General features: G+C 54.3%; 1 protein-coding gene across 4 annotated transcripts in view; it reads left to right on the top strand.

Moving 5' to 3' along the window:
- MED15 (mediator complex subunit 15) overlaps window positions 1-24,344 on the top strand; it is a 31,144-nt gene extending 6,800 nt beyond the window's left edge. The window contains exons 2-19 of one of the 4 annotated variants that reach the window (XM_075568461.1): window positions 3,601-3,805; window positions 7,582-7,669; window positions 7,934-7,985; window positions 8,470-8,499; window positions 8,602-8,814; window positions 10,321-10,613; window positions 11,306-11,620; window positions 13,398-13,700; window positions 16,131-16,250; window positions 17,594-17,727; window positions 17,949-18,076; window positions 18,507-18,641; window positions 19,017-19,080; window positions 19,193-19,259; window positions 19,579-19,739; window positions 20,722-20,888; window positions 21,420-21,518; window positions 23,628-24,344. In XM_075568461.1, coding sequence (XP_075424576.1) covers window positions 3,738-3,805; window positions 7,582-7,669; window positions 7,934-7,985; window positions 8,470-8,499; window positions 8,602-8,814; window positions 10,321-10,613; window positions 11,306-11,620; window positions 13,398-13,700; window positions 16,131-16,250; window positions 17,594-17,727; window positions 17,949-18,076; window positions 18,507-18,641; window positions 19,017-19,080; window positions 19,193-19,259; window positions 19,579-19,739; window positions 20,722-20,888; window positions 21,420-21,518; window positions 23,628-23,764 — 2,574 coding nt within the window. In that variant the 5' untranslated portion in view covers window positions 3,601-3,737 and the 3' untranslated portion in view covers window positions 23,765-24,344. Of the gene's footprint in view, window positions 1-3,600; window positions 3,806-7,581; window positions 7,670-7,933; window positions 7,986-8,469; window positions 8,500-8,601; window positions 8,815-10,320; window positions 10,614-11,302; window positions 11,621-13,397; window positions 13,701-16,130; window positions 16,251-17,593; window positions 17,728-17,948; window positions 18,077-18,506; window positions 18,642-19,016; window positions 19,081-19,192; window positions 19,260-19,578; window positions 19,740-20,721; window positions 20,889-21,419; window positions 21,519-23,627 lie in introns of all 4 variants that reach the window. The other 3 variants (XM_075568460.1, XM_075568459.1, XM_075568462.1) reach the window with 3 other exon arrangements.
- The last annotated feature ends 669 nt before the right edge of the window (window positions 24,345-25,013 follow it).

The raw sequence follows: 25,013 nt of genomic DNA, 5'->3' as shown, positions 1-25,013 counted from the left end.
CCCCCCCCCACCTCTCCCTCTTCCCCCCCCCCACCTCTCCCTCTTCCCCCCCCCCACCTCTCCCTCTTCCCCCCCCCCCACCTCTCCCTCTTCCCCCCCCCCACCTCTCCCTCTTCCCCCCCCCCACCTCTCCCTCTTCCCCCCCCCCCCACCTCTCCCTCTTCCCCCCCCCCCCACCTCTCCCTCTTCCCCCCCCCCCCACCTCTCCCTCTTCCCCCCCCCCCCCACCTCTCCCTCTTCCCCCCCCCCCACCTCTCCCTCTTCCCCCCCCCCCACCTCTCCCTCTTCCCCCCCCCCCCCCACCTCTCCCCTCTTCCCCCCCCCCCCCCACCTCTCCCTCTTCCCCCCCCCCACCTCTCCCTCTTCCCCCCCCCCCACCTCTCCCTCTTCCCCCCCCCCACCTCTCCCTCTTCCCCCCCCCCCCCCACCTCTCCCTCTTCCCCCCCCCCCACCTCTCCCCCCCCCCCCCCCCACCTCTCCCCCCCCCCCCCCCCCCCCACCTCTCCCTCTTCCCCCCCCCCCACCTCTCCCTCTTCCCCCCCCCCCCACCTCTCCCTCTTCCCCCCCCCCCCCACCTCTCCCTCTTCCCCCCCCCCCACCTCTCCCTCTTCCCCCCCCCCCCACCTCTCCCTCTTCCCCCCCCCCCCACCTCTCCCTCTTCCCCCCCCCCCACCTCTCCCTCTTCCCCCCCCCCCCACCTCTCCCTCTTCCCCCCCCCCACCTCTCCCTCTTCCCCCCCCCCCACCTCTCCCTCTCTTCTCGCCCCCCACCCCACCTCTCCCTCTTTGCTCGCCCCCCACCCCACCTCTCCCTCTCTGCTCGCCCCCCCACCCCACCCCTCCCTCTCTGCTCGCCCCCCACCCCACCCCTCCCTCTCTGCTCGCCCTCCACCCCACCTCTCCCTCTTCCCCCCCCCACCTCTCCCTCTTCCCCCCCCCCACCTCTCCCTCTTCCCCCCCCCACCTCTCCCTCTTCCCCCCCCCCACCTCTCCCTCTTCCCCCCCCCCCACCTCTCCCTCTTCCCCCCCCCCACCTCTCCCTCTTCCCCCCCCCCACCTCTCCCTCTTCCCCCCCCCCCACCTCTCCCTCTTCCCCCCCCCCCACCTCTCCCTCTTCCCTCCCCCCCCCACCTCTCCCTCTTCCCCCCCCCCACCTCTCCCTCTTCCCCCCCCCACCTCTCCCTCTTCCCCCCCCCACCTCTCCCTCTTCCCCCCCCCCACCTCTCCCTCTTCCCCCCCCCCACCTCTCCCTCTTCCCCCCCCCCACCTCTCCCTCTTCCCCCCCCCCACCTCTCCCTCTTCCCCCCCCCCACCTCTCCCTCTTCCCCCCCCCCACCTCTCCCTCTTCCCCCCCCCCCCCACCTCTCCCTCTTCCCCCCCCCCACCTCTCCCTCTCTTCTCGCCCCCCACCCCACCTCTCCCTCTTTGCTCGCCCCCCACCCCACCTCTCCCTCTCTGCTCGCCCCCCACCCCACCCCTCCCTCTCTGCTCGCCCCCCACCCCACCCCTCCCTCTCTGCTCGCCCCCCACCCCACCCCTCCCTCTCTGCTCGCCCCCCACCCCACCCCTCCCTCTCTGCTCGCCCCCCCACCCCACCCCTCCCTCTCTGCTCGCCCCCCCCACCCCACCCCTCCCTCTCTGCTCGCCCCCCCACCCCACCCCTCCCTCTCTGCTCGCCCCCCCACCCCACCCCTCCCTCTCTGCTCGCCCCCCCACCCCACCCCTCCCCTCTCTGCTCGCCCCCCCACCCCACCCCTCCCTCTCTGCTCGCCCCCCCACCCCACCCCTCCCTCTCTGCTCGCCCCCCCACCCCACCCCTCCCTCTCTGCTCGCCCCCCCACCCCACCCCTCCCTCTCTGCTCGCCCCCCCACCCCACCCCTCCCTCTCTGCTCGCCCCCCCACCCCACCCCTCCCTCTCTGCTCGCCCCCCCACCCCACCCCTCCCTCTCTGCTCGCCCCCCCACCCCACCCCTCCCTCTCTGCTCGCCCCCCCACCCCACCCCCTCCCTCTCTGCTCGCCCCCCCACCCCACCCCTCCCTCTCTGCTCGCCCCCCCACCCCACCCCTCCCTCTCTGCTCGCCACCCCACCCCTCCCTCTCTGCTCGCCCCCCCACCCCTCCCTCTCTGCTCGCCCCCCCACCCCTCCCTCTCTGCTCGCCCCCCCCACCCCTCCCTCTCTGCTCGCCCCCCCACCCCTCCCTCTCTGCTCGCCCCCCCACCCCTCCCTCTCTGCTCGCCCCCCCACCCCTCCCTCTCTGCTCGCCCCCCCACCCCTCCCTCTCTGCTCGCCCCCCCACCCCTCCCTCTCTGCTCGCCCCCCCACCCCTCCCTCTCTGCTCGCCCCCCCCACCCCTCCCTCTCTGCTCGCCCCCCCACCCCTCCCTCTCTGCTCGCCCCCCCACCCCACCTCTCCCTCTCTGCTCGCCCACCACCCCACCTCTCCCTCTCTGCTCGCCCACCACCCCACCTCTCCCTCTCTGCTCGCCCACCACCCCACCTCTCCCTCTCTGCTCGCCCACCACCCCACCTCTCCCTCTCTGCTCGCCCACCACCCCACCTCTCCCTCTCTGCTCGCCCACCACCCCACCTCTCCCTCTCTGCTCGCCCACCACCCCACCTCTCCCTCTCTGCTCGCCCACCACTCTCTCTCTTCTCGCCCCCCCCCCCCACACACACACACCCCCCCACACACACACACTCTTCCCCCCCCCACACACACTCTCCCCCCCCCACACACTCTCCCCCCCCCCCCACACACACTCCCCCCCCACACACACTCTCCCCCCCCCACACACACTCTCCCCCCCCCCACACACACTCTCCCCCCCCCACACACACTCTCCCCCCCCCCACACACACACTCTCCCCCCCCCACACACACACTCTCCCCCCCCACACACACACTCTCCCCCCCCACACACACACACTCTCCCCCCCCACACACACACACACTCTCCCCCCCCACACACACACACACTCTCCCCCCCCACACACACACTCTCCCCCCCCCACACACTCTCCCCCCCCCACACACTCTCCCCCCCCCACACACACACTCTCCCCCCCCCCCACACACACACTCTCCCCCCCCCCACACACACTCTCCCCCCCCCCACCCACACACTCTCCCCCCCCCCACCCACACACTCTCCCCCCCCACCCACACACTCTCCCCCCCCACACACACACTCTCCCCCCCCCACACACACACTCTCCCCCCCCCCCACACACACTCTCCCCCCCACACACACACACTCTCCCCCCCCCCCACACACACACTCTCCCCCCCCCCACACACACACTCTCCCCCCCCCACACACACACTCTCCCCCCCCCACACACACACTCTCCCCACACACACTGTAATAATTGACTAGATTATATCTCTCTATGCCTTTAACACAAAAACTATATATATATATATATATATATATATATATATATATATATATATATATATATATATATATATATATATATATATATATATATATATATATATAACATTATAGTGGATATATACTGTAAATTATAGTGTATTCAATTATATATACACATTATATATTATAATATATTAATCATATAAATTATATTATTAGATCAACTGTCACATTGGTCCCATCACCAGCATATGTGATGTTTAACAACTACATTTCCCGTGAGGCTGCGCGTCCGTCGGCGCGTCACTTCCGGCGGGGCTGTGTGTTGGAGGCAGCAGGGCCGCGGTCGGGCGAAGATGGACGTGACGGGGCAGGACAGTGACTGGCGGAGCGCGGCCTTCCGCCAGAAGCTGGTCAGCCAAATGTAAGTGCGGTAACCCGTGGGTGGGGGTGAGGAGGGCCGCGGGGATCGGTGCGTGGGCCGCGGCCTCGCCTCCCGCGCGGCCCGGGGGAGAGCGCCTCACGCGGCCACGCGCTGTGGAATGTGGCTCGGGCAGGGAGCGGGTCTCCCTTAGATCCCGCGCGTTTATAATCAAAGCGTCCACTTAAGAGGTCAGTGACCCCTCCTCTCTTCCCCTGGGTCAGGACCTGCTGCTGTTCCCCACACCCATTGCGTGCAGCCGCCTCTGGGGTGGGTCCCCTGCCAGCTTATTATTGGCACTATGGCCTGGAAGGGACATCAGGACTTTGCTTCTCTGTAAGAAATGTCATGAAGGGTCAGTGAATTGTATATTGGTTGTCACCGCGGTGACAGCTTCAACCAGGAAGATACCAGGTCTCCATCACTATATATATATATATATATATATATATATATATATATATACACATACACACACACACACACACACACACACACACTGTATAGTGAAAAGGGTATCTCATACACACCGTGAAGAAGTGAAGGTACCCCAACTAAACCGGCATGTAAACATTAATTACTGTTAGCCGGGGGTGCTCCTGGGACATAGATATATAAATGCAAAAAAGAAAAGAATTCCATAGGGAGCACACGGTTATGCCAAAATTATCACAACATTTTATTTAAGTACACATATAATAAAAACAAGTGCAAAAGTGGGTTAAAATGTCCGCTTGGACACCCCACACGAATCCTCAAATAGTATGCATTAGTTTACTGAATTGGAAGTGTTCAGTATATTGGAATCATTGATAGCATAAGATGCTGTACTGTGTCTAGCAGAGCTCAATCCCAGCCAAGAATGTATAACGAATTGGCTGTGATCAAAAGATAGCTGTATGCACTCACAGTCTGAACAAGTGCATGACAAAAGTGACAGGGGAAAAGCAGATAAACGGCGTATAAGAGATCCCTCCTAGTAGTAAACAGTATGTTGGTTTTGCATACTAAATTAAAGAGCACCATTATTTTTCAATCCGGTGGAGTTCCCATCTTTCACTAAAATATCTATATCTTTATATATACATATATCTAATGTTATACTGATCCTGGGTCGTGTCATGAGGATCCTCAGGAGAGTGTAAGAAAGATGCCCACAATAAGATCTTCAGTTAGAGAATGTGTGAAATAAAATGTGAGGTTTGCAAGATGCAGCGTGTGAAAAGATAACATAACTGACATAGTGTGACACAGAACTGAGGCAAGCTGCTTGCTGTCAGTGTAATCAATCTGACCATGTCGCTAATGGGACTCAGAAGACCTCTAGGAAGCTTCTGGTTTTGGCACCTGGCATCATCCTAATAATGAGTAGTGCTGGGTGCCTGGTCATTTCATGAAGTCTACCTGTGTAGGGGAAACTGTCACACAGCTCACTGTCGCTGTGCCTGGCATCTTGGCTCAATCCTGGCCCTTGACAACTATAGATAATATTTACTGCAAACTCGGTGAGCAGATCTAATGAATGAGGGCCAGTTTATGTACTGTAAGTCCACTGGCAGGTTGCACATTTCTCGGCACTGAAGGGATGTCACATTCACTCGCATAGGGTTTCATTAAGTAAAAGTGGAGCTGTCGGTGTGAGCTCCGTTCTCAATTCTGGTTGGTTTGAGTTGTCTTTATTCAACACTTGATTGTACATGAAGTAATTTCCTTTTAGCTTTAGGATCTTATCTTGAATTGTCTGCAGGGGAGGTGGGATCTCGTGGTTTTAGTAGTGGTTTGCCTAAAATCCCTCAGCTAGGAGCCCCGTGAAGCTCAGCTACACTGACCTGTCTCTTTTATCTCTTTAAATGAAGTATAACATAGCCAGCACTAACTGCTGAATGCTGCTGTCTTTTTTCTTCACTCGCACTTTCCAGACAGTCAGTATATAAAAAAACGTAGAGATAAAGTTCAAGGAGGTCGGAGAAATCAGGTGCGACATGGTCTTCCGAAGTCTTGTTAAGTTGTGCGCATGGTCTTTTCTCTGCCCCATCAGTGTAGAGTAATGTGATGGAAGATGATTTCCAACGTGTCATCGTGAGCACTTTCACACACACTCCCCACCTACAGCTTTTTGGGGATACTGTATTTTATTATCTAGCACAGGGGCGGCCAACTCCAGTCCTCAAGGGCAACCACCAGGTCAGGTTTTAAGGATATCCCTGCTTCAGCACAGGTGGCTCAACTGATTGAGCCACCTGTGCTGAAGCAAGGCTATCCTGAAAACCTGACCTATTGGTGGCACTTGAGGACTGGAGTTTGCCGCCCCTGTTCTAGCATACAATAAGGACCAACTACCACCTGTCTGCTGTCAGGAATGGAGACTCAAACAGATCCACTTCTGTTGACCCCTGTGGCTCACCCCTTAATCCCCTCCTAAGACAATAGAGAAAAACAACCACTTTCCTGTTCATTGTTATTGTGTATTAAAGAGCAACGAGAGCAGACACGTCTGGCAGAGCCGAGCCGTGCTACGAGAGGCCACTAGTGTATACAGGCACAGATTACATAGTGGTGCATGCTCAGTTTCTGCACGAGTAGTTGGCCGGCCCGTGCTCAGTTACAGTTCAGAAGTGCAGCTGTTTATATGCATTACTTTATTGCTACAAGGAACATGAAACGAGCATTGTAACTCCACCTATTTGATGACCTCAGTGTCTAAGGAATGCAGGTCTAACCAGTTTGAGACGTGTGTGCTGCCGCAGTAATGCATCCTTTCCAGGGTGCGATTTGTTTTATTCCGGAGCAACAAACCTAGAAGCGTACAGTAGGAAAAGGGATCCCTGCCCCGCAGAGCTAGCCATCTACTCGCCACCTTCTTCGTACAGATTAAAAAATATATATAATGTGTCACAGTTGTGTTGGAATCAGTGCTGTTGTGTGGTTAATAATGTGATAAAGTGCAAGCTGAGACTCCTGGTGCTGTTCTATTAGGGAGAGCGGGTTCTCTGTAACTCTGAGCAGCGCAGAGCGTCTTTGAGTGAGATTTCTGGGGGAATTGTAGATACGTCACAAGTTGGTGATAACTCCTGGACTGCATGGATACAATAAAAGGTGCCATGGAATAAAGGGGAACCCCCCCCCCCGACACTATCTGTAAAGCGTAGTGTTTAACCTGCCTCAGAAACCCCGCGTTATTTACCCTGCACACCCGCGTTTCCCTGCAGTGAGGCAGCTCAGTCACACACAGCAATGCCACCTCTCCAGGACGCGGCCTGTGAACTGCTTCATCATACGGACGTTTCTTAAATGTCTGTGCAGCAGCTTTGTGTGCAGGGAAGGGGGCGAGTTGTCGCTTCTCTGTGTCATTACAGTGAACGGTTGAGATGGTTTTGTTCATGTTCTTAGACGAGGGGGCGGGCAATTCTGGTCCTCAAGGGCCACCAGCAGGTCAGGGTTTCAGGATATCCCTGCTTCAGCACAGGTGGCTCAATCAGTCCTTGTTTAACCACAGGTGGCTCAATCAGAGGCTCAGCCTTAGACTGAGTCACCTGTGCTGAAGCAGGGATATCCTGAAAACCTGACCTGTTGGTGGCCCTTGAGGAATGGAGTTAGACTGTATATTAAAAAACCCCACTGGGTGTCTGCTCATTATCCCACACATCACCGTGCTGAGGCACACGCATAGGTAGCTGTTACACCGATGGAAACACAACATACAACAGGAACAAAGCCCAGCTAAAACCTGCCATGAGAAGCCCAATACATGAATTTCTCCCAATCCCTGTGTCTTCCAGCGATGAAGCAATGCGCAAAGCAAGCGTTGCCCACAACAAGTCCAGCAAGGAGATGGAGAGCCATGTGTTCCTGAAGGCCAAAACCCGTGTAAGTGTCTCACGCCTGACACTCGTCTCCCCCATCCTCCTCGCTCCCTCCGCCTCCTCGCCCTCCCCACCCCGCTCCCCCCCTGCTCTCCCGCTCCCCCCCTCACCCTCTCCCTCCCCGCTCCTCCCACCCTCCCCTGCTCGCTCCCCCCCCTCCCCCTGCACAAGGGTTTCTTTAACTCCTCGTGGGATGATTTCCACAGGAAGGGAGGGGGGGGGTGGGTCCTTTTGCCGGCCGACTGATGGTCTCCCTTACTCATTGCAGGAGGAATACCTCTCTCTGGTGGCTCGTCTCATCCTTCACTTCCGAGATATCCGTGAGTACCCCCTCCCCAGACTGCATGTATTTTAACTGAAGGGGTTAATCTCAGCGGGGCTTACACAGAAGATTGATGACATATTTGAGATATAGATAGCTCTGGCCGTGTACACGGGGCTGCACATAGCATTTTACAGGAGCCTTCCCCGAAGAGCTTACAATCGAATTGTTGCTGCCTGAGGCACGGGGAAGTGATTTACCCAAGGTCACAAGGATTGGCTGATACTAGGCAATAAACAGAGATCACCACTTCAAAGGCAGTGAGATTTCCACCAAGCTACGCGCTCAACATGGTGATCCGCATTGTTTACTATTACACAATCACATCTGTGACTTTCCGACTTCCTCAAACTCGCTCAGTTACTCTTCAGGAAGCTGGGATCTCGAGTGACGGCGATCACTTGGGTTCATCACACCTTTACCTTTCTAGGGTTTTGGCTCTGTTCCTTCAGCTGGTTTATTCTCTCTCGTTTGCTTTGCAGATAATAAGAAGTCTCAGGCTTCCGTCAGCGGTAAGAACGTGTTCTTCTTGTGCGCGGTTCAGGGTGTTTTTTTCTTTTGCGTCTCCGGTGGCACCTGGCTCCGTCTCTGACCGCCGCCTTCTCCCCCAACAGATTCCATGAACGCCCTGCAGAACTTGACGGGGGCAGCACCCGCTGGAGCGCAAGGGATGAGCATGGGGGTCCGACCTCCGGGGGCTCAGATGGGAGGCATGGGTGGGATGGCACAGATGGCACAGCAGATGAGCTTGCCCGGTCAGCCGCAGCCTGGCGCCTCCGGGATGGCACCGCACGGGATAACCGGAGTGTCTGCAGGAAACCAGCCCAGTGAGTACTGCAAGCATCTATTCCTCCCTGCACAGGAAACTGCAGAAGCAGTAGTAGTAGTAGAAGTAGTAGTAGAAGTAGTAGTAGAAGTAGTAGTAGAAGTAGTAGTAGTAGTAGTAGAAGTAGTAGTAGTAGTAGAAGTAGTAGTAGTAGAAGTAGTAGTAGAAGTAGTAGTAGAAGTAGTAGTAGTAGTAGAAGTAGTAGTAGTAGAAGTAGTAGTAGAAGTAGTAGTAGTTTGTTGTGTTCAAACCTGTTATTCCCTCCCACTCCTGACACAAAGTATGAAAGCAAACCGTTTTGTCCTGGTCACACCCCTGCCCCCTCCTACTCGGCACAGGTAACCTCCTGAAGTATTATTTGTCGTGATCACACCTTGATTCCCAGCGTGCCCTGCAGACAGGATGTCGCTCTGTCTGATTAGCCATACAATGGGGTCTGGGATTCCCCCCCCCCCCCCTTTTTTTTTTTTTTAGATTTTAGTGTTCTCTATACCAGCAGTGCGCAAACGGGGGGGGGGGGGGGGGGTGCGCGACAAGTCGTCATGGTAACCCGGTGTCAAATGATGCCAACTTACCATGGCGATGTGACGTCACATGACCCAGCGTATCATTTGACGCCGGGGTCGAGCAGAGGGGGGGATGGCACAAGGTGCCGAGGAGAGCGGGCAGGGGTGCGCACGGGGAAAAGTTTGCTCACCCCTGCTCTATACTATAATTCAGAAAGTTTGTTTGTCCGGCTATACGAAACCACATGCTTAATCCTAGAGCCGCCAAACTTGGCGTGCTATCTAATAGGATCAGAAGGAAGGGCGTAGGGTTTGGTATATTTGGCCCATAGAATCAGGTTGCCCCCGAACACGTGTTCGTGAAAACTTTGTTTTTTTCATTCTAGCTCCTCAGGGAATTGTTTGATTAACTTCTAATTTTGAATGTAGGTTTATATTTGGAGGAGACATAATCGGTCCGCAAAGTACCGGATCAATACTTCCGGTTTTCTTGATTTGAGTTCAATCCCCAACGCTTTGTACTTACGTTCCACTGTGAACAGGGCGAGCAAAACAAAAGGATGCGAATAAAGCGCTTTTATTTAGAAATTGCAGCTTTGGTGTAGTCTTTCTGCAGTTTTCTTGCCAGTCTGAGTTATATTCTTGACTTGATAGGATGCAAATGTTTAGGATACAGTTAGGGTTAGTTTGTTTTTATATTAATAGTGTAGTTTTTAGATTGGCAATGCTCAGCATGTTTTAGCTAACTAGAGTTAGAAACTTTAAATCCCCCCCCCCCGACCCCCTCCCGGCAACACTGGGTAATTCCGCTACTTATTATTTAATTATATACCCCAGCTGTCTGCAAATATGACACTTTTCGTTGCATGTACTATAACACGCCTTCAGATTTAAAGTTGAAAATATGCACTGTGCATGTAACCCTTTTGCTTCCTGCTTTGCACCCTGCGGGATTATTGAGGTGCTGTGTTCCTTATCACACTGCCTTGTGACTCCCATAGCTCAGCTACAGCTGCAGCAAATGGCGCAGCAGCAGCAGCAGCAGTTTCAGCAGCAGCAGCAGGCTGCTCTGCAGCACCAACAGCAGCAGTTCCAGGTGGCGCAGCAGACTGCCTTGCAGCAGCAGTTCCAGGTGCAAGCGGTTGCTGCAGCTCAACAGCAGCAACAGCAGGCGCAACAGCAGCAGCAGCAGCAGGCGCAGCAGGCACAGCAGCAGGCGCAGCAGCTCCAGGCAGCCGCCCAGCAGCAACACATACTGAAACTGCAGATGCAGCAGCAACAGAACCAGCAGCAGGTGAGCGCCGGGATGCGAGGGTGTGAAGCCTGTCTGTTACCCCCCTGCCGCCAGGAGGAGCTGTAACTCCTGCATTGTAGACCCTGGTGGCAGCGAATGTTTTAGATCGGACTTAATGTTCTGGTTTTGGAGGGTTAATATTTACCTGGACAGCTTTTTGGGGGTGAAACGGCAGTAAACCTGACTTCTTATTTAGTGGGGTTTTTTAAGCAGAAAACCCTGTTTCAGACACACTTGCCTCCGTTGCTCTTTTGAAAACGATCAGCATTAGACCCAAATTAATATGTTCACTTCAAACTGGCGGTTTTGTGGACATGGGATTGATGGTAACACAACTTCCAGGGTTCTTCATTCACCTGCTCATGGTGATTAGCACAATGTATCCTTATACTTTGTTCTCATCGGGCAGCACGGCGTGTGATTTGGGAGTCTGGGTCCCGGCAATGGGGGGGGTGAAGGAGGCCTGGGTTCCCCACGAAATAGGGGGGGGGGGCCTGGGTGACCACGATGGGGGGGGGGAAGCCTTTGTCTCCACGATATGGGGCGTGTGGGCTGGGTCCCTGCGATGGGGGGTTGGGGGCTGGGTCCCCGCGATGGGGGGGTTGGGGGCTGGGTCCCCGCGATTTCTGGTTCCCCGGGATGGGGGAGGTCTGGATCCCTTGTGATTTCACAGGTCTTTCTTCTTCCAGCAGTTGCATCAGCAGCAGCAGCTCCAGAGAATGGCGCAGATCCAACAGATGCAGCAGCAGCAGCAGGCCCAGGTCATGCAAGCGCAGCAGCCCATGCAGCAGCAGCAGCAGCAACAAATGCAACAGCAGCAGCAGCCGCCTCCGCAGCAAGTGATGCAGCTACAGCAGATGCAGCAGCAGCAGGTGGCACAGAATCAGCAGCAGATGCTGCCCACACAGTCCCAGGCACAGTCCATGGTCACCCAGGGGCAGATCCCCTCCCAAGTTATGTCTGTCACCCTCACACAGCAGCAGCACCAGCAGCTGAAGATACTGCAGGTATTTTGCAGAATTGTAACACTTGTGCCAGACAGGGTATGGGGTGCGTGGGGGGGAGAGAGGCTGGGGTGCTTGTCAAATTAATTGACAATCTCCTGCCACTACCAGTCCTCAAGGACCACCAACCAGCAGGTCAGAGTTTCAGGATATCCCAGCTTCAGCACAGGTGGAGCAGTCGTTGATTGAGCCACTTGTGCTGAAGCAGGGATAGTTTCACAGTAGACCAGAACACCAAAATACCTGGATCCTTTGAGCAAAGCAAGAGATAAAATAAATTGTGATTTATTTACAGAATGAACATACACAGCTTGATTTACAATTACAACGAAAAATGCACTTGCTGGAACTGGGTCAAACGAAATAAAATGTTCCCAAAACGAAATGTTGCCAAAACAAAGTCTCTAGGAGCAATTTCCCAGGAGCGGGAGTTGCTCGCAAAAAGAGCCTGAAACAGTCCTCGGTCAGCAGCGCAATTTTCCGCTGCTGTTTACTCCGCTGGAGCTGCTTCTGTTGTGATGAAACGTTAAAATTTTGAAACTTAGATGTTTCTTGCATGAATCCTTAGATGGTATGAAACTCGTACAGCTTGATGACTCTCATTCCTGATGGGCTGCACAGGTTCTTATAGGGTTAAGATTCCTATGCCTCACTAGTACAGCCTATCTTCTCTGTGGGAATATTTCCTTCCCACTATCACGGAATTGCCAATACTTTGCAAACCTGGCAGAGGTGCTTCTTATTCTGCTCTAGGCATGTGCAAACTTTGCACCTTGGTCGCTTAGTATACGAGACCCTGTCCCTCTTACCTGGTGCCGTTCAGGCTGGGCAGCGTGACAGCTGGCCAGATGGCTTATTGAAGTTTTTTCCTCTTTCTTTTACCCCTCCTTGCTAACAAAGGGTTTAACACCTCCATATCCTGGATTGCCTTTGAAGCTTAGAGGGCGGAATAGCCCCTCTGTTTCCCATGCAAATGGATTTTTATCCATACTGAATGACTTCCTCTGAACATTACTTTAATAACAATATAAACCTTTTAAAACAATTTTCTTTTCCACTTATACAAAGGAACCTTGCCATATGATACACTTTAACTTAAAAACATATAACTCTTGTCACCTTATACCTGGCGTGAGATACAGTGAACCCCCCCCCCCCCCCCCTGGTCTGGGGTTCTTGGGCTGTGCTGAAGCAGGGAGATTTGGCGGTGAGCTGCAAACTGCTTCCTAGGGAGGATTTTATCCAGTGGTCTGTGTTCCTCATGTCCTCAGGAATCTGGGGGAATTCCTGAGTACATGTTTCGGGGTAACCCTCAACACTGGATCCCTTCTGCCCAAACACACCCTGACAACATTTTACCATAAAATCACCCCTGAAACTCACGCCCTGCACATCTCCGCTGGTTGACACTCCTGGAACAGTAAAAACCCACACATACACCTTTATTACAAATGCAGTTACATGCCATGATTGGGTTGAAGAGCTGACAATCACAATTCCCCAATATGGCTCAGGGGCACCCAGCCTGGCCAAATACCTTTTTATTAATGGCATGGGTACCCCCTCACCGTCACAGCCTGAAAATCTGGTCTTTGAGGACTGGAGTTGCACACCCGTGATCTAAGAAGTAATTTTGTGGGTTGACTGCTAATGTCAATGATTGGGTGACTCCCTTGATAAATTACCAACAAGAAGCTGGATGCATCAAACTGTACGTTTTTTATTTCTGTGTTTTTATCAGCTGCTGGTGAAAATAATTTCTCTTTTTATTTACCTCCAGCAGGTCCAGCAGGCGCGAGCTCAGCAGCAGCAGGCGCAGCAGCAGGCTCAACAGCAAGCTCAGCAGCAGCAGGCTCAACAGCAGGCGCAGCAGCAGCAGGCTCAACAGCAGGCTCAACAGCAGGCGCAGCAGCAGCAGGCTCAACAGCAGGCGCAGCAGCAGCAGGCTCAGCAGCAGGCGCAGCAGCAGCAAGCTCAACAGCAGGCGCAGCAACAGGCGCAACAGCAGGCGCAGCAAGCGCAGCAGCAGGCGCAACAACAGGCTCAGCAGCACCAACAGCAGCAGGCAGCTGCAGGGGGGCAGGTAAGTGCTTTGGGCAGCTGTTATGGGGGTCTTCCTGGGCATGGAGTTGGGTTTCTAACGGCGATGAAAACCGTTTGCAGCATTGCAGGTTTATGCCGTAAATTGTGTCCAGACCTGATCGGTCACAGGAATTAAATATATATTCCGATTCTGGACAGGGGTGTGCTACCCTCCACAGTTGGGGCAGAGATTCCATCCATAAGTGGCACGTCACATGGCGTCGCCGGGTTCTCTGCAGATGTCCCGTTTAAACCTTCACCTTGTAAGATCTCGTGCTCAATTACGGAGCCCTATAGAAAGATTCAAATCATTTCTACTAGAGAAGTCAAACTGCTTCCACATCCTGTGAACCGCAATTTGTGTACCCTGCAATGCTTCTTTAACGCTGATTCCCGTGTGGTGGGTAAGATGCCTGCTGGCTGGTTGCGGAGCCCTTTTGCTGTGTTGGGTTCTGCAGGGTGACTCCTGGTGTATATGAGCGGGGCACGGGCCGTACTCCTGCCGGGTAAAGGATCCCGAGGAGTGTCTCACGTGTCGGATAAACTGGATCGGAAACGTACAACAGAGCAGATTGCTAAAACGAGAGGGGGCGAGTGCTTTTATTACCCAGATATATAAGCCTCGTGTGGAACTCTACTTCCTGTGCCTCTTCCCTGTCGGAGGTGAGGACTGTTCAGCATCAGAACGAGTTTCCAGAACACTGGTGTGGGTCGGGGTCAGCCTGCACGCCCCTTACAAACTATGCTATATCATGACTTTTAGTCCTTTTCATAGCCCCGTACTGATGAGATCGTTGCTTCTTGGTATTTCACATACAGTATTCTGTCTTGTGACTGAGACCTGGTGGTTTGATGGCTCCCTGTGGCATCTTCATTAGTTTCCTGTCCATCCGTATCCTAGATGGAAGATATTTAATAGGCAGATACCCGTCCTGCCTGCGAGTCTCCTGGTACCAGAGGAGTTTCCGTGTGCCGCACATTCACGCAGCGCAGTCTTCTTGCTTCAGGTTTCGGGGGCTTGTGACCTTACCACGTGCTGTAGAAACCCATAGCTGCATTCAGCGGATCTCCACTTGCCCCTCTGACATAGCTCCCCTTTCTCTTGCCCCCACGTGCCACCTTTTACCCTGCTTGCTTCCTGTGGTGTGTTCATTGCATGTATGAGCCAGTTAACCATTTATCTTCCAGTGGGACCTGCAACCGATCACTTTGCATGTTCAATGTATTGCTGTGCAGTGTTGCATGGAAGAGGTTAACGCGGATGTCCACCCCATTTGCCGTGCGGCTTCTCTCTGCATGACGTCACAAGCCCAATGTCTGTCTGTGTGTGTCTCCTCACACCCCATCTGGCGTCACCTTTGACCCCGTAGCAGACCCTCTCCCCAATGCTATACCCAGCCCTAGGGATGACCGCAATAATCACAATGGCTTATATGAATCTTTTCAGTGCGAGAGCAGCCTGCAGATCATTGCCCTGGCGTGCCAGGGACAGGCCGCGTGCTGCTTTACTGAAAGCGCTCACTGTTCAGAGAGTGAGTGCTTCTAATCGGGAGGTTTTTAGGCAGAAAGCGCAGGTAGGCGTCACTCTGCTCCAGCGGATCTTGTGGATTCCCTGTTTGTCATTATTGGAAGGTGTACAGAGGACTGGGCAGCTGACCGTAGTAATGCTGTAGGATTTGTGTATGGCGCTGGCAGTATGTACAGCGCCGTTCTTGGGAGGTCAATCTAATTATGCAGGAGGTGGGAACACTGAGATTTTAAAGTTCGGAGATACCCGTTCCTCCTCCCCGGGACTTAATCTATCAGTTTGGGGGCTCCAATACAGCACTCTGCAATGCAGTTGACGCACCCTGTCCTACCTGGCACTGAAGAGTTAATACGATCTGGGACTAGGTGTCCGTGGGTTAAATTTATAGAGCGTTTGTCCCCAAATGTACTTTTGTTAGGGGCAGCGTGCGTTTTTCAGCGCGTATCCCGTTCATAGGCTGGAGGGAGTGATGTCTAAACATGGTGCACAGCTCCGGAATAAAGTGCTGAGCTCCAGAAACCCTTCCAGCGCTGCTCGCACGGCTGGACTGTAACCCCCTGTCCTGTCCGAGCAGCAAGCGAGGGACTCCTCCTGCAGCAATAATGTCGATATGGCCAGAAGGGACACGGGTAGAAGAACTTATCTCAGGGAGCCGCTGTGGGGTCGCTCTCTACTTTGGGTGTTGCTGTGGTCTTAACACTATTAGTGCAGGTGTTTGACGCTTAGTATGCTGCCCACTCCTCTCTTCTGTAACCTTCCCCCTCCCCACCCCTCCTGGCGTAGTGTGTAGGGTTCTCCCGGGCCCCCCTCCCCCTGGCTCTGCATGCGCTCCTCCACCCCCCACCGCCCCTTGCACTGCATTTCGTGTTTTACTTTTGTCTGTTGTCCCTCTGTCCTCCAAAGATGATCACCGCTGCTATGGCCCGAGGTGGGATTCCAATAAGACCACGGTTCCCGCTCACCACCACTGTGCCTGCCACGCCTCCAAGCTCCGCCCTTTTGGGAGGACAGCAAATGCCACAGGTATTGACTGACTCGTGGGGGAGCTGTAACAGGGTCTGTTGGTTTCCCACAAGTTCTAACCCCAGCCCCAAACCCCCAGAGGTGCAGCCGAGACCCGCTGCTCTGACCCTGTTACAAACGCCAGGTCTGTCAGTATTATCTTGCGTGGTTACGTGCTGCTGACATTGTAGACAGTAGGGCTTCTTCCGCAGTGCCATATTGCCGGGATATCTGCCGTGGAAGTTCCACAAATCAATAACCAACCAAACCCAGCGAGTGATAGTGACCAGATGGTCCTCGCCCGTTCCAAGGGACCTCGTTACTTCCTGAGAACGTGTCCGTCCCCGTCCCCCCATCCCACGTCTCCAGGGTTCTGTGCTGCTTTATAACACTGCACCTTCAGGAAAGCTCCTCTTAGTTTGGAAGATATCATTGTTACATGTTACAGTAGTAGCCCATGTCTGCGCAATGCAAAGAGTTAAAGGGTTAAAAATAAAATAACCGTGACAATGAATGACTTGCCCCAGAAGTGGCGCACGGTGTCAACCCCCCTCCCCCCCACCCCACCCCCCCATCTGCAGCTTCACGGGTCGCAGGTACAGATCTACTACATGCAAACTGCCCCCCCGTATTCTCCGCCGGACCTCCTGTGCCCCCTCCGTTCATTGTTTGTTTGCCATCTCTTTACCTGCCACTAGCTGTATTTTATTCATTGTATGTAGCGCTCGCAGTGTGCATTCTGCTCATTTATTGATACCCGAGGCCCGGCGCGTTTCGTGGTCTCGCGGCTCACACACACTTTCGGTGTATGCCAGATTCCCTGCAGCCCGGGCCCTCTCTGACCTTCCCAAATGCTCGGCTTCTCGTGTAGGTTTTGCTCCCGTTCCACCTTTCCAGCTCCTGAACTACTGTAAGAGATTTGAACTCTCACTTTAAAATGGACAGGACCCTTCCCCAGGAATATGTGCAAAAGCTGTGGTTGTAGGAATGTGGTGGTGTTCGGGTCAGGACGCCGGGGTCTGGCTATTGAAATTGGAGTGACAGGAAGCGCAGAACCCCAGGATATAAGGGGGAGCCTTGTGTGATCACTAACTTGTGTGTGACATTTAGCAGGATCCGGTGTTCTGGTGCAGATGGACCTCGGCGCTGCTGTGACTTTCTCTTGTGCAGGTGCCGTGCAAAACGATGCCTCCTCGCGTGTGCGACTTTCCCTAACCGCTTCTCCGCAGGTCTTGTTTAGCGTTTAGTAACGCGGCTTGTACAGCTGCAGGATGGTGTGCGGTTCCTCCTCTCCCTGCAGCCTGGCGCTCCGGTACCCTCGCCGCTCCCAGCCCGCCCTTTACCGATGCATTGTCTTGTTTCAGGTCACGCAGAACAACATCACTATAATGTCGACACCGTCGCCCGTGCAGCAGGTGCAGACCCCGCAGTCCATGCCGCCCCCGCCCCAGCCCTCCCCGCAGCCGTCACAGACAATGTCACAGCCCAACTCTGTCAGGTGAGCAACTGCCCTCCAGGCCCGGGGGGACGGAAGGGGTGCGTCATCGAGGCCCCGGGGGGGCACGTCATCGAGACCTGGGGGAGGGAGGGGCACGTCATCGAGGCCCCCGGGGGGGGAGGGGCGCGTCATCGAGGCCCCCAGGGGGGTGGAGAGGCGCGTCACTGAGCCTCTACTTGAGTAAGGTGCGGCATCCTGAGACCTGTTGTTCTGTTCTGCAGCTCCGGTCCGGCCCCATCTCCGGGCGGCTTCCTTCCCAGCCCGTCCCCTCAGCCCTCCCAGAGCCCGGCCGCTGCCCGCACCCCGCAGAACTTCAGCGTCCCCTCGCCAGGACCCCTTAATACCCCAGGTAAGGACAGCAGGACCCCATCAGAGGGAAGTAATCCAGAACCCCACGTCAGCACACCTTCTCGTGGGCTCCCTGTCACATGTGGGCTCCCTGTCACATGTGGGCTCCCTGTCACATGTGGGCTCCCTGTCACATGTGGGCTCCCTGTCACATGTGGGCTCCCTGTCACATGTGGGCTCCCTGTCACATGTGGGCTCCCTGTCACATGTGGGCTCCCTGTCACATGTGGGCTCCCTGTCACATGTGGGCTCCCTGTCACATGTGGGCTCCCTGTCACATGTGGGCTCCCTGTCACATGTGGGCTCCCTGTCACTTGTGGGCTCCCTGTCACTTGTGGGCTCCCTGTCACTTGTGGGCTCCCTGTCACTTGTGGGCTCCCTGTCACTTGTGGGCTCCCTGTCACTTGTGGGCTCCCTGTCTCCCTGTGTAGGAAACCCGAACTCTGCCATGAGCCCAGCGAGCTCCAGCCAGTCGGAGGAGCAGCAGTACCTGGAGAAGCTGAAACAACTTTCCAAATATATAGAACCCCTGAGACGGATGATCAACAAGATCGACAAAAACGAAGGCGAGTCTCCGCTCCTCCCGGCAAGCACCGAGGACCTCATCAGACAGGGAGGGCACCTATGGTTGTCGTGTGTGATGCAGTGTTGAGGGTCGGGGTGTGTGTTGTGTTAATAGATAGTGTGGGATGCAGTGTTCATTGTCGGGGTGTGTTGTGTTTCTGGGTGTTGGGGTGTGTTGTGATAACGAACGCACTGTATTGGTCGTACCCCTGCAGGTATAAAAGTATTGAACATTTTGAGTGAGTTTGCCATGAAGTCCAGGCTGTGAATCCTCCTTATAACCCCCTGGCAGGAAAGGTTAACCCCCCAGATTAGGGAATTTAGACGTGTTTAGGAGAGTAGTATCATGTGTGACTTTGACCTTTTTGTGTTTCAAGACCGGAAGAAAGATCTGAGTAAGATGAAGAGTCTCCTGGATATTCTGACTGATCCATCCAAGCGGTACGTGTCCCCCTGCCCCCAGTGGGATGCTTCCTCGTGTAGAAGGCACCTCTCCCCCCCCCCCCCCCTGCCATGCACCTCCCCCATCACGCTCTCCTCTTCCTCCTCACAGGTGCCCCCTGAAGACACTGCAGAAGTGTGAGATCGCGCTTGAGAAGCTGAAGAACGACATGGCCGTGGTAAGGACCTCCGCAGGGTGACGTATCCTCTTGGACACATGGCGGGTAGGGGGGGACACTACTGAACAGTGGGATGTTAAACCTCTTCACTGAGAACACCTGCGTCTCTGGCAGCAACGTGGTTTAGCAGCCACAAGTGGTGTCCCACGTGCTGAGTCGGGAGGTGTATGGGTTCTGTTTGGTGGACACCTGCACCCTGGACCAGAGCACCAGACATCTGCTGTGCACTTTCCACCCCAGAGGTGGCTGCATGAAGTGTGCCCGTGAGCTGTTTTAAATACCAGTTAACACTGTAATAATATCGCCCCCTTTTTTCCAGCCAACCCCTCCCCCTCCAACGGTTCCATCCACCAAGCAGCAATATCTGTGTCAGCCGCTGCTGGACGCCGTCCTGGCAAACATCCGGTCGCCGGTGTTCAACCACTCCCTGTACCGCACCTTTGTGCCAGCCATGACGGCTATTCATGGCCAGCCCATCACGTAAGAGTCTGCTCCGCATCCTCGCTCTGTCCGGTCCCGCAGCGTTCCCCCAGTTTTGTGTGTTGCTTGGGTAATTCTACCCAAATAACAGGGCATCAGCTGGCAATGAATGCCAGGAGCTGCAGGTGCCGCCGGGGGTATTAATGGGCAGGTAAGGCCCAGGGAGTTATAACTATTACGAGCTACATTGTTTTATTATAGGGGAGCTGTTACTGCTTCATATTCTTGGCCGTTAATGTCCAGAATTGCAACCAATCAGAAAGCTCTGACGCTTTAGCCCAGGGGTGCGCAGACTGGGGGGCGCAAGAATTTCATGGGGGGCGTGGCGGTTACAGAGGCATTTAAATTAAATGCCGGGGGAGGCATGAGGCCTCTTTAACTCCCTTACCTGATTCAAACCAGCTCTTCAGCGATGCGTCGCCATGGCAACGCACGTCAAATGATGCTGACGTCATTTGACGCCGGGTCCTTGGAGAGGAGGGGCACGAATGCTGCAGCTGCCAGGCAGGGGAGGGGGGGGGCGCAGGTCAGGAGTTTTGTGCACCCCTGCTTTAGCCAATTATGTGCTTTGCAGGACTTGGGCAGCCCAGGAACTGTAACCCCTGCAGTGCTGGAGGTGCCTGCATCACGTCTTATTTTATATAATTCACGTGGGGGGGGGGGGGGATATACATATGTCCGCTTTATAATAAGCTAGTATAGCCTAATTTCCAGGAATCTCCAGCATGAAACCACAGCTAAACCTATTACCCGTTACTGAAAGCTATGGTGGCCTGCACAGGTCCTGCCTTTCTCTCGGCGTAGCTGCTCTGTTCATCTCTGTATTATCAAGGCTGTTTGAGATCTCTCTGCCTCTGGGAAGTGTTTGCTTAACGCCTCTGAAACCTGCTCTATCCCCCTCCGCAGGGCAGTGTGACCGGGTGCCTTGTTGCTTTAGTATGCTGCACAGGCCACGTGACCCCAGCCTTGTTTTCTCCCTCAGGGCTCAGATGATCGTCCCGCGGAAGAGAAAATTTGAGGAGGACGAGAGGCAGAGCGTCCCGAACGTGCTGCAGGGGGAGGTCGCAAAGCTGCATTCCAAATTCCTGGTGAACCTGGACCCCTCTCACTGCAGCAACACCGGCACCGTCCACCTCATATGCAAATTAGGTGAGCCCACCCAGGCCAGAGGGTTTGGATTGTAAATGATCCACCTGGACGTGACCTGAAGCCTTGCGGGGATCTCTGGTGAACTCTCCGACCCCCACAAAGCTGTGTTATAAGCCACTGCTTCACATGTACGACCACAATACCCCAGGGGCTGACGCGGAACATTCCCCATCTTACTGCTCAGTCTGTCATTTTATCTCAATCTATTGGAAATGAAGGTATCCCACCATGAAGGAAACCTTTTTTGAGATGAACATCTTGCTTTCAAGAATATCCTGGGACAATTGAGATCAGATTGTCTTTGGTTTACGGAGGATTGTGTATTTAGGCGCGACATTTGTTCCCAACACCAGCCTGACCTGTCTTGTTCCTACATCCGCTGATGTCCTGTGCAGTTAATCTTATTAAGTACAAGTTTTTGGTACCCTGCGGTAACCCCCCTAAGCCCCTCCCTGGGTGTGGTCTCTCAGGCGCCCGGCTTACTTACTCTGGGCCCGGCCCAGCTTACCTGTTCCATTCCTTGTTTCCCAGATGATAAGAACCTCCCGACAGTTCCTCCTCTGCAGCTGAGCATCCCGGCTGATTACCCCGAGCAGAGCCCACTGTGGCTGGACAATCCGCGGCAATACGGTAACATACACCTCTTCCACCCCCATACCAACAGGTGTGGTAACTGTAACCCCGACACTGCCAGGGAGCCTACAACGTGCCTCTGGCAGGGCAGGGGTTATAGTTGCATAGTAGATGAGGTTGAAAAAAGACGTACATACATCCATCAAGTTCAACCCATGCTAAATTTAGACGACTGATACTTTTATCCTATATCCGAATTGATCCAGAGGAAGGCAAACAGAAAACCCCAGTGACACCCCATCTAATGATATCTCCTAAGGGGGAAATAAATTCCTTCCTGGCTCTCAATATTGGCAATCGGATTAATCCCTGGATCAACATCCTTCCCATATTTACTTATTAGGTATATCCCTGTATACCTTTCCTGTCCACATTTTTTTTTTAACAGTTATATTATATCTGCCATCACAGTCTCCATGGGTAATGAATCCCGCACTGTAACTGCCCTTACTGTAAAGAACCCTTTCCTTTTGTTGCTGGTGAAATCTCCTTTCCTCCAACCTTAAGGGATGACCCCGAGTCTGTTGTACTGTCCCCGAATATAATTGTATCTAGTTATCATATCCCCTCTTAGACGCCTCTAATGTAAATAAATGTAAATGTAGCTAGCCTCTCCTGTATGTATCCTGGCTCCGGGGTGATCATCTCTCTGTGTCCCTCCTCTATATCCTGGCTCTGGGGTGATCATCTCTCTGTGTCCCTCCTCTATATCCTGGCTCTGGGGTGATCATCTCTCTGTGTCCCTCTATATCCTGGCTCCGGGGTGATCATCTCTCTGTGTGCCTCTATATCCTGGCTCTGGGGTGATCATCTCTCTGTGTCCCTCTATATCCTGGCTCCGGGGTGATCATCTCTCTGTGTCCCTCTATATCCTGGCTCCGGGGTGATCATCTCTCTGTGTCCCTCCTCTGTATCCTGGCTCCGGGATGATCATCTCTCTGTGTCCCTCCTCTATATCCTGGCTCCGGGGTGATCATCTCTCTGTGTCCCTCCTCTATATCCCGGCTCCGGGATGATCATCTCTCCGTGTGCCTCTATATCCTGGCTCCGGGGTGATCATCTCTCTGTGTCCCTCCTCTATATCCCGGCTCCGGGATGATCATCTCTCCGTGTGCCTCTATATCCTGGCTCCGGGGTGATCATCTCTCTGTGTCCCTCCTCTATATCCCGGCTCCGGGATGATCATCTCTCTGTGTCCCTCCTCTATATCCTGGCTCCGGGATGATCATCTCTCTCTGTCCCTCCTCTATATCCTGGCTCCGGGATGATCATCTCTCCGTGTGCCTCTATATCCTGGCTCCGGGATGATCATCTCTCTGTGTCCCTCCTCTGTATCCTGGCTCCGGGATGATCATCTCTCTGTGCCCCTCCTCTATATCCTGGCTCCGGGATGATCATCTCTCTGTGTCCCTCCTCTGTATCCTGGCTCCGGGATGATCATCTCTCTGTGCCCCTCCTCTATATCCTGTCTCTGGGATGATCATCTCTCCGTGTGCCTCTATATCCTGGCTCCGGGATGATCATCTCTCTGTGTCCCTCCTCTATATCCTGGCTCCGGGATGATCATCTCTCTGTGTCCCTCCTCTGTATCCTGGCTCCGGGATGATCATCTCTCCGTGTCCCTCCTCTATATCCTGGCTCCGGGATGATCATCTCTCCGTATCCCTCCTCTATATCCTGGCTCCGGGATGATCATCTCTCTGTGTCCCTCCTCTGTATCCTGGCTCCGGGATGATCATCTCTCTGTGTCCCTCCTCTGTATCCTGGCTCCGGGATGATCATCTCTCTGTGTCCCTCCTCTATATCCTGGCTCCGGGGTGATCATCTCTCTGTGTCCCTCTTCTGTATCCTGGCTCCGGGATGATCATCTCTCTGTGCCCCTCCTCTATATCCTGGCTCTGGGGTGATCATCTCTCTGTGTCCCTCCTCTATATCCTGGCTCCGGGATGATCATCTCTCTGTGTCCCTCCTCTATATCCTGGCTCCGGGGTGATCATCTCTCTGTGTCCCTCCTCTATATCCTGGCTCCGGGGTGATCATCTCTCTGTGTCCCTCCTCTATATCCTGGCTCCGGGGTGATCATCTCTCTGTGTCCCTCCTCTGCAGAGGCCAACCCCTTCCTGCAGTCCGTGTACCGCTACATGACCTCCAAACTCCTGCAGCTTCCTGACAAGCACTCGGTCACAGCGCTGCTCAACACCTGGGCACAAAGCATCCGCCAGGCCTGCCTCTCCGCGGCGTAAAGACCCCAAGACCCGCGCAGCAGAGCCGTGACATCCGGACCAATCCCCAGGGGGGCTCATTCAATTTAGAGGGTAGGGAATATCCCCCCCCCCCCTACTCCTCCCTCTTATTATCTCATTGAGTTGTGTGACGTTTCCTGCTGTCTTTATCAGCTGGGACTTTTAAATAAATGCAGTACCATGTGTTCCTGCTCCCTGCAGAACTGAAGTCAAGATGCAGCCACGTTTGTAAGGCATCCAATGTGTATCCGCTTTCTCCAAGCTGTTGTGCTGTAAATATACTGTATATAAGGTGATTGTCTCCGCGCGCCTGTGGCCGGAGAATCTGATGCCTTATTGCCTCGCCGTTCGGAAACAAGGAGAGAGGTGTTCCTGTAATGCCACGGTTAACGAAACCCTCCCCGCGTGTTGAAGGACCGCAGCGATGAACAGTTCCCGGTGACAGCGCCGTGTGGTGGGACTCGCATGTGCCATCGTTCCCACACGCGTACGGTTAGCTGGTGTTGTGATCAGGCAGATTTTGTACATGAATTTAGAATGCATTTTTGGTTTATTACAATAAATGGAAAATTCCCACCTGCGCGAGTCCCACTTTTTGCAGCCGCTTGTCCTCTTTTGTCCTGTGAGAGGGATGTGGCATCTTGTACCTGCCACATACGGCTCCCTCCGTGGGCCGGGTGCAGAATCTGTATTTCTGTGACATATAAACTGCTTTGCTGGCAGACTGGACAGTAAATCATCGAGAAGCAATATCTGAACCATGCAAAGCCCTGCAGCGAATGTCTGTGTCTCTCTCACTCCCTTCTCACTCTCTCCCTTCTCCCTTCTCACTCTCTCCCTTCTCACTCGCTCTCTCCCTTCTCGCTCTCAGTCTTGCTCTCTCCCTTCTCACTCTCTCCCTTCTCACTCTCACTCTTTCCCTTCTCACTCTCTCCCTTCTCTCTCACTCCCTTCTCACTCTCTCCCTTCTCACTCTCTCCCTTCTCACTCTCTCCCTTCTCGCTCGCTCTCTCGCTCTCTCCCTTCTCGCTCGCTCTCTCGCTCTCCCTTCTCGCTCTCTCGCTCTCTCCCTTCTCGCTCTCGCTCTCTCCCTTCTCGCTCTCGCTCTCTCCCTTCTCGCTCTCGCTCTCTCCCTTCTCGCTCTCGCTCTCTCCCTTCTCGCTCTCGCTCTCTCCCTTCTCGCTCACTTACACACCACCTCTTGCAATACAGGGATTAATCTGATCGCTGCCTCTGTATTCAGTACGTG

The sequence above is a fragment of the Ascaphus truei genome, chromosome 13 (assembly GCF_040206685.1).
Source record: "Ascaphus truei isolate aAscTru1 chromosome 13, aAscTru1.hap1, whole genome shotgun sequence".
Taxonomy (NCBI): Eukaryota; Metazoa; Chordata; class Amphibia; order Anura; family Ascaphidae; genus Ascaphus; species Ascaphus truei.
This window is presented reverse-complemented; position numbering and strand designations above follow the sequence as displayed.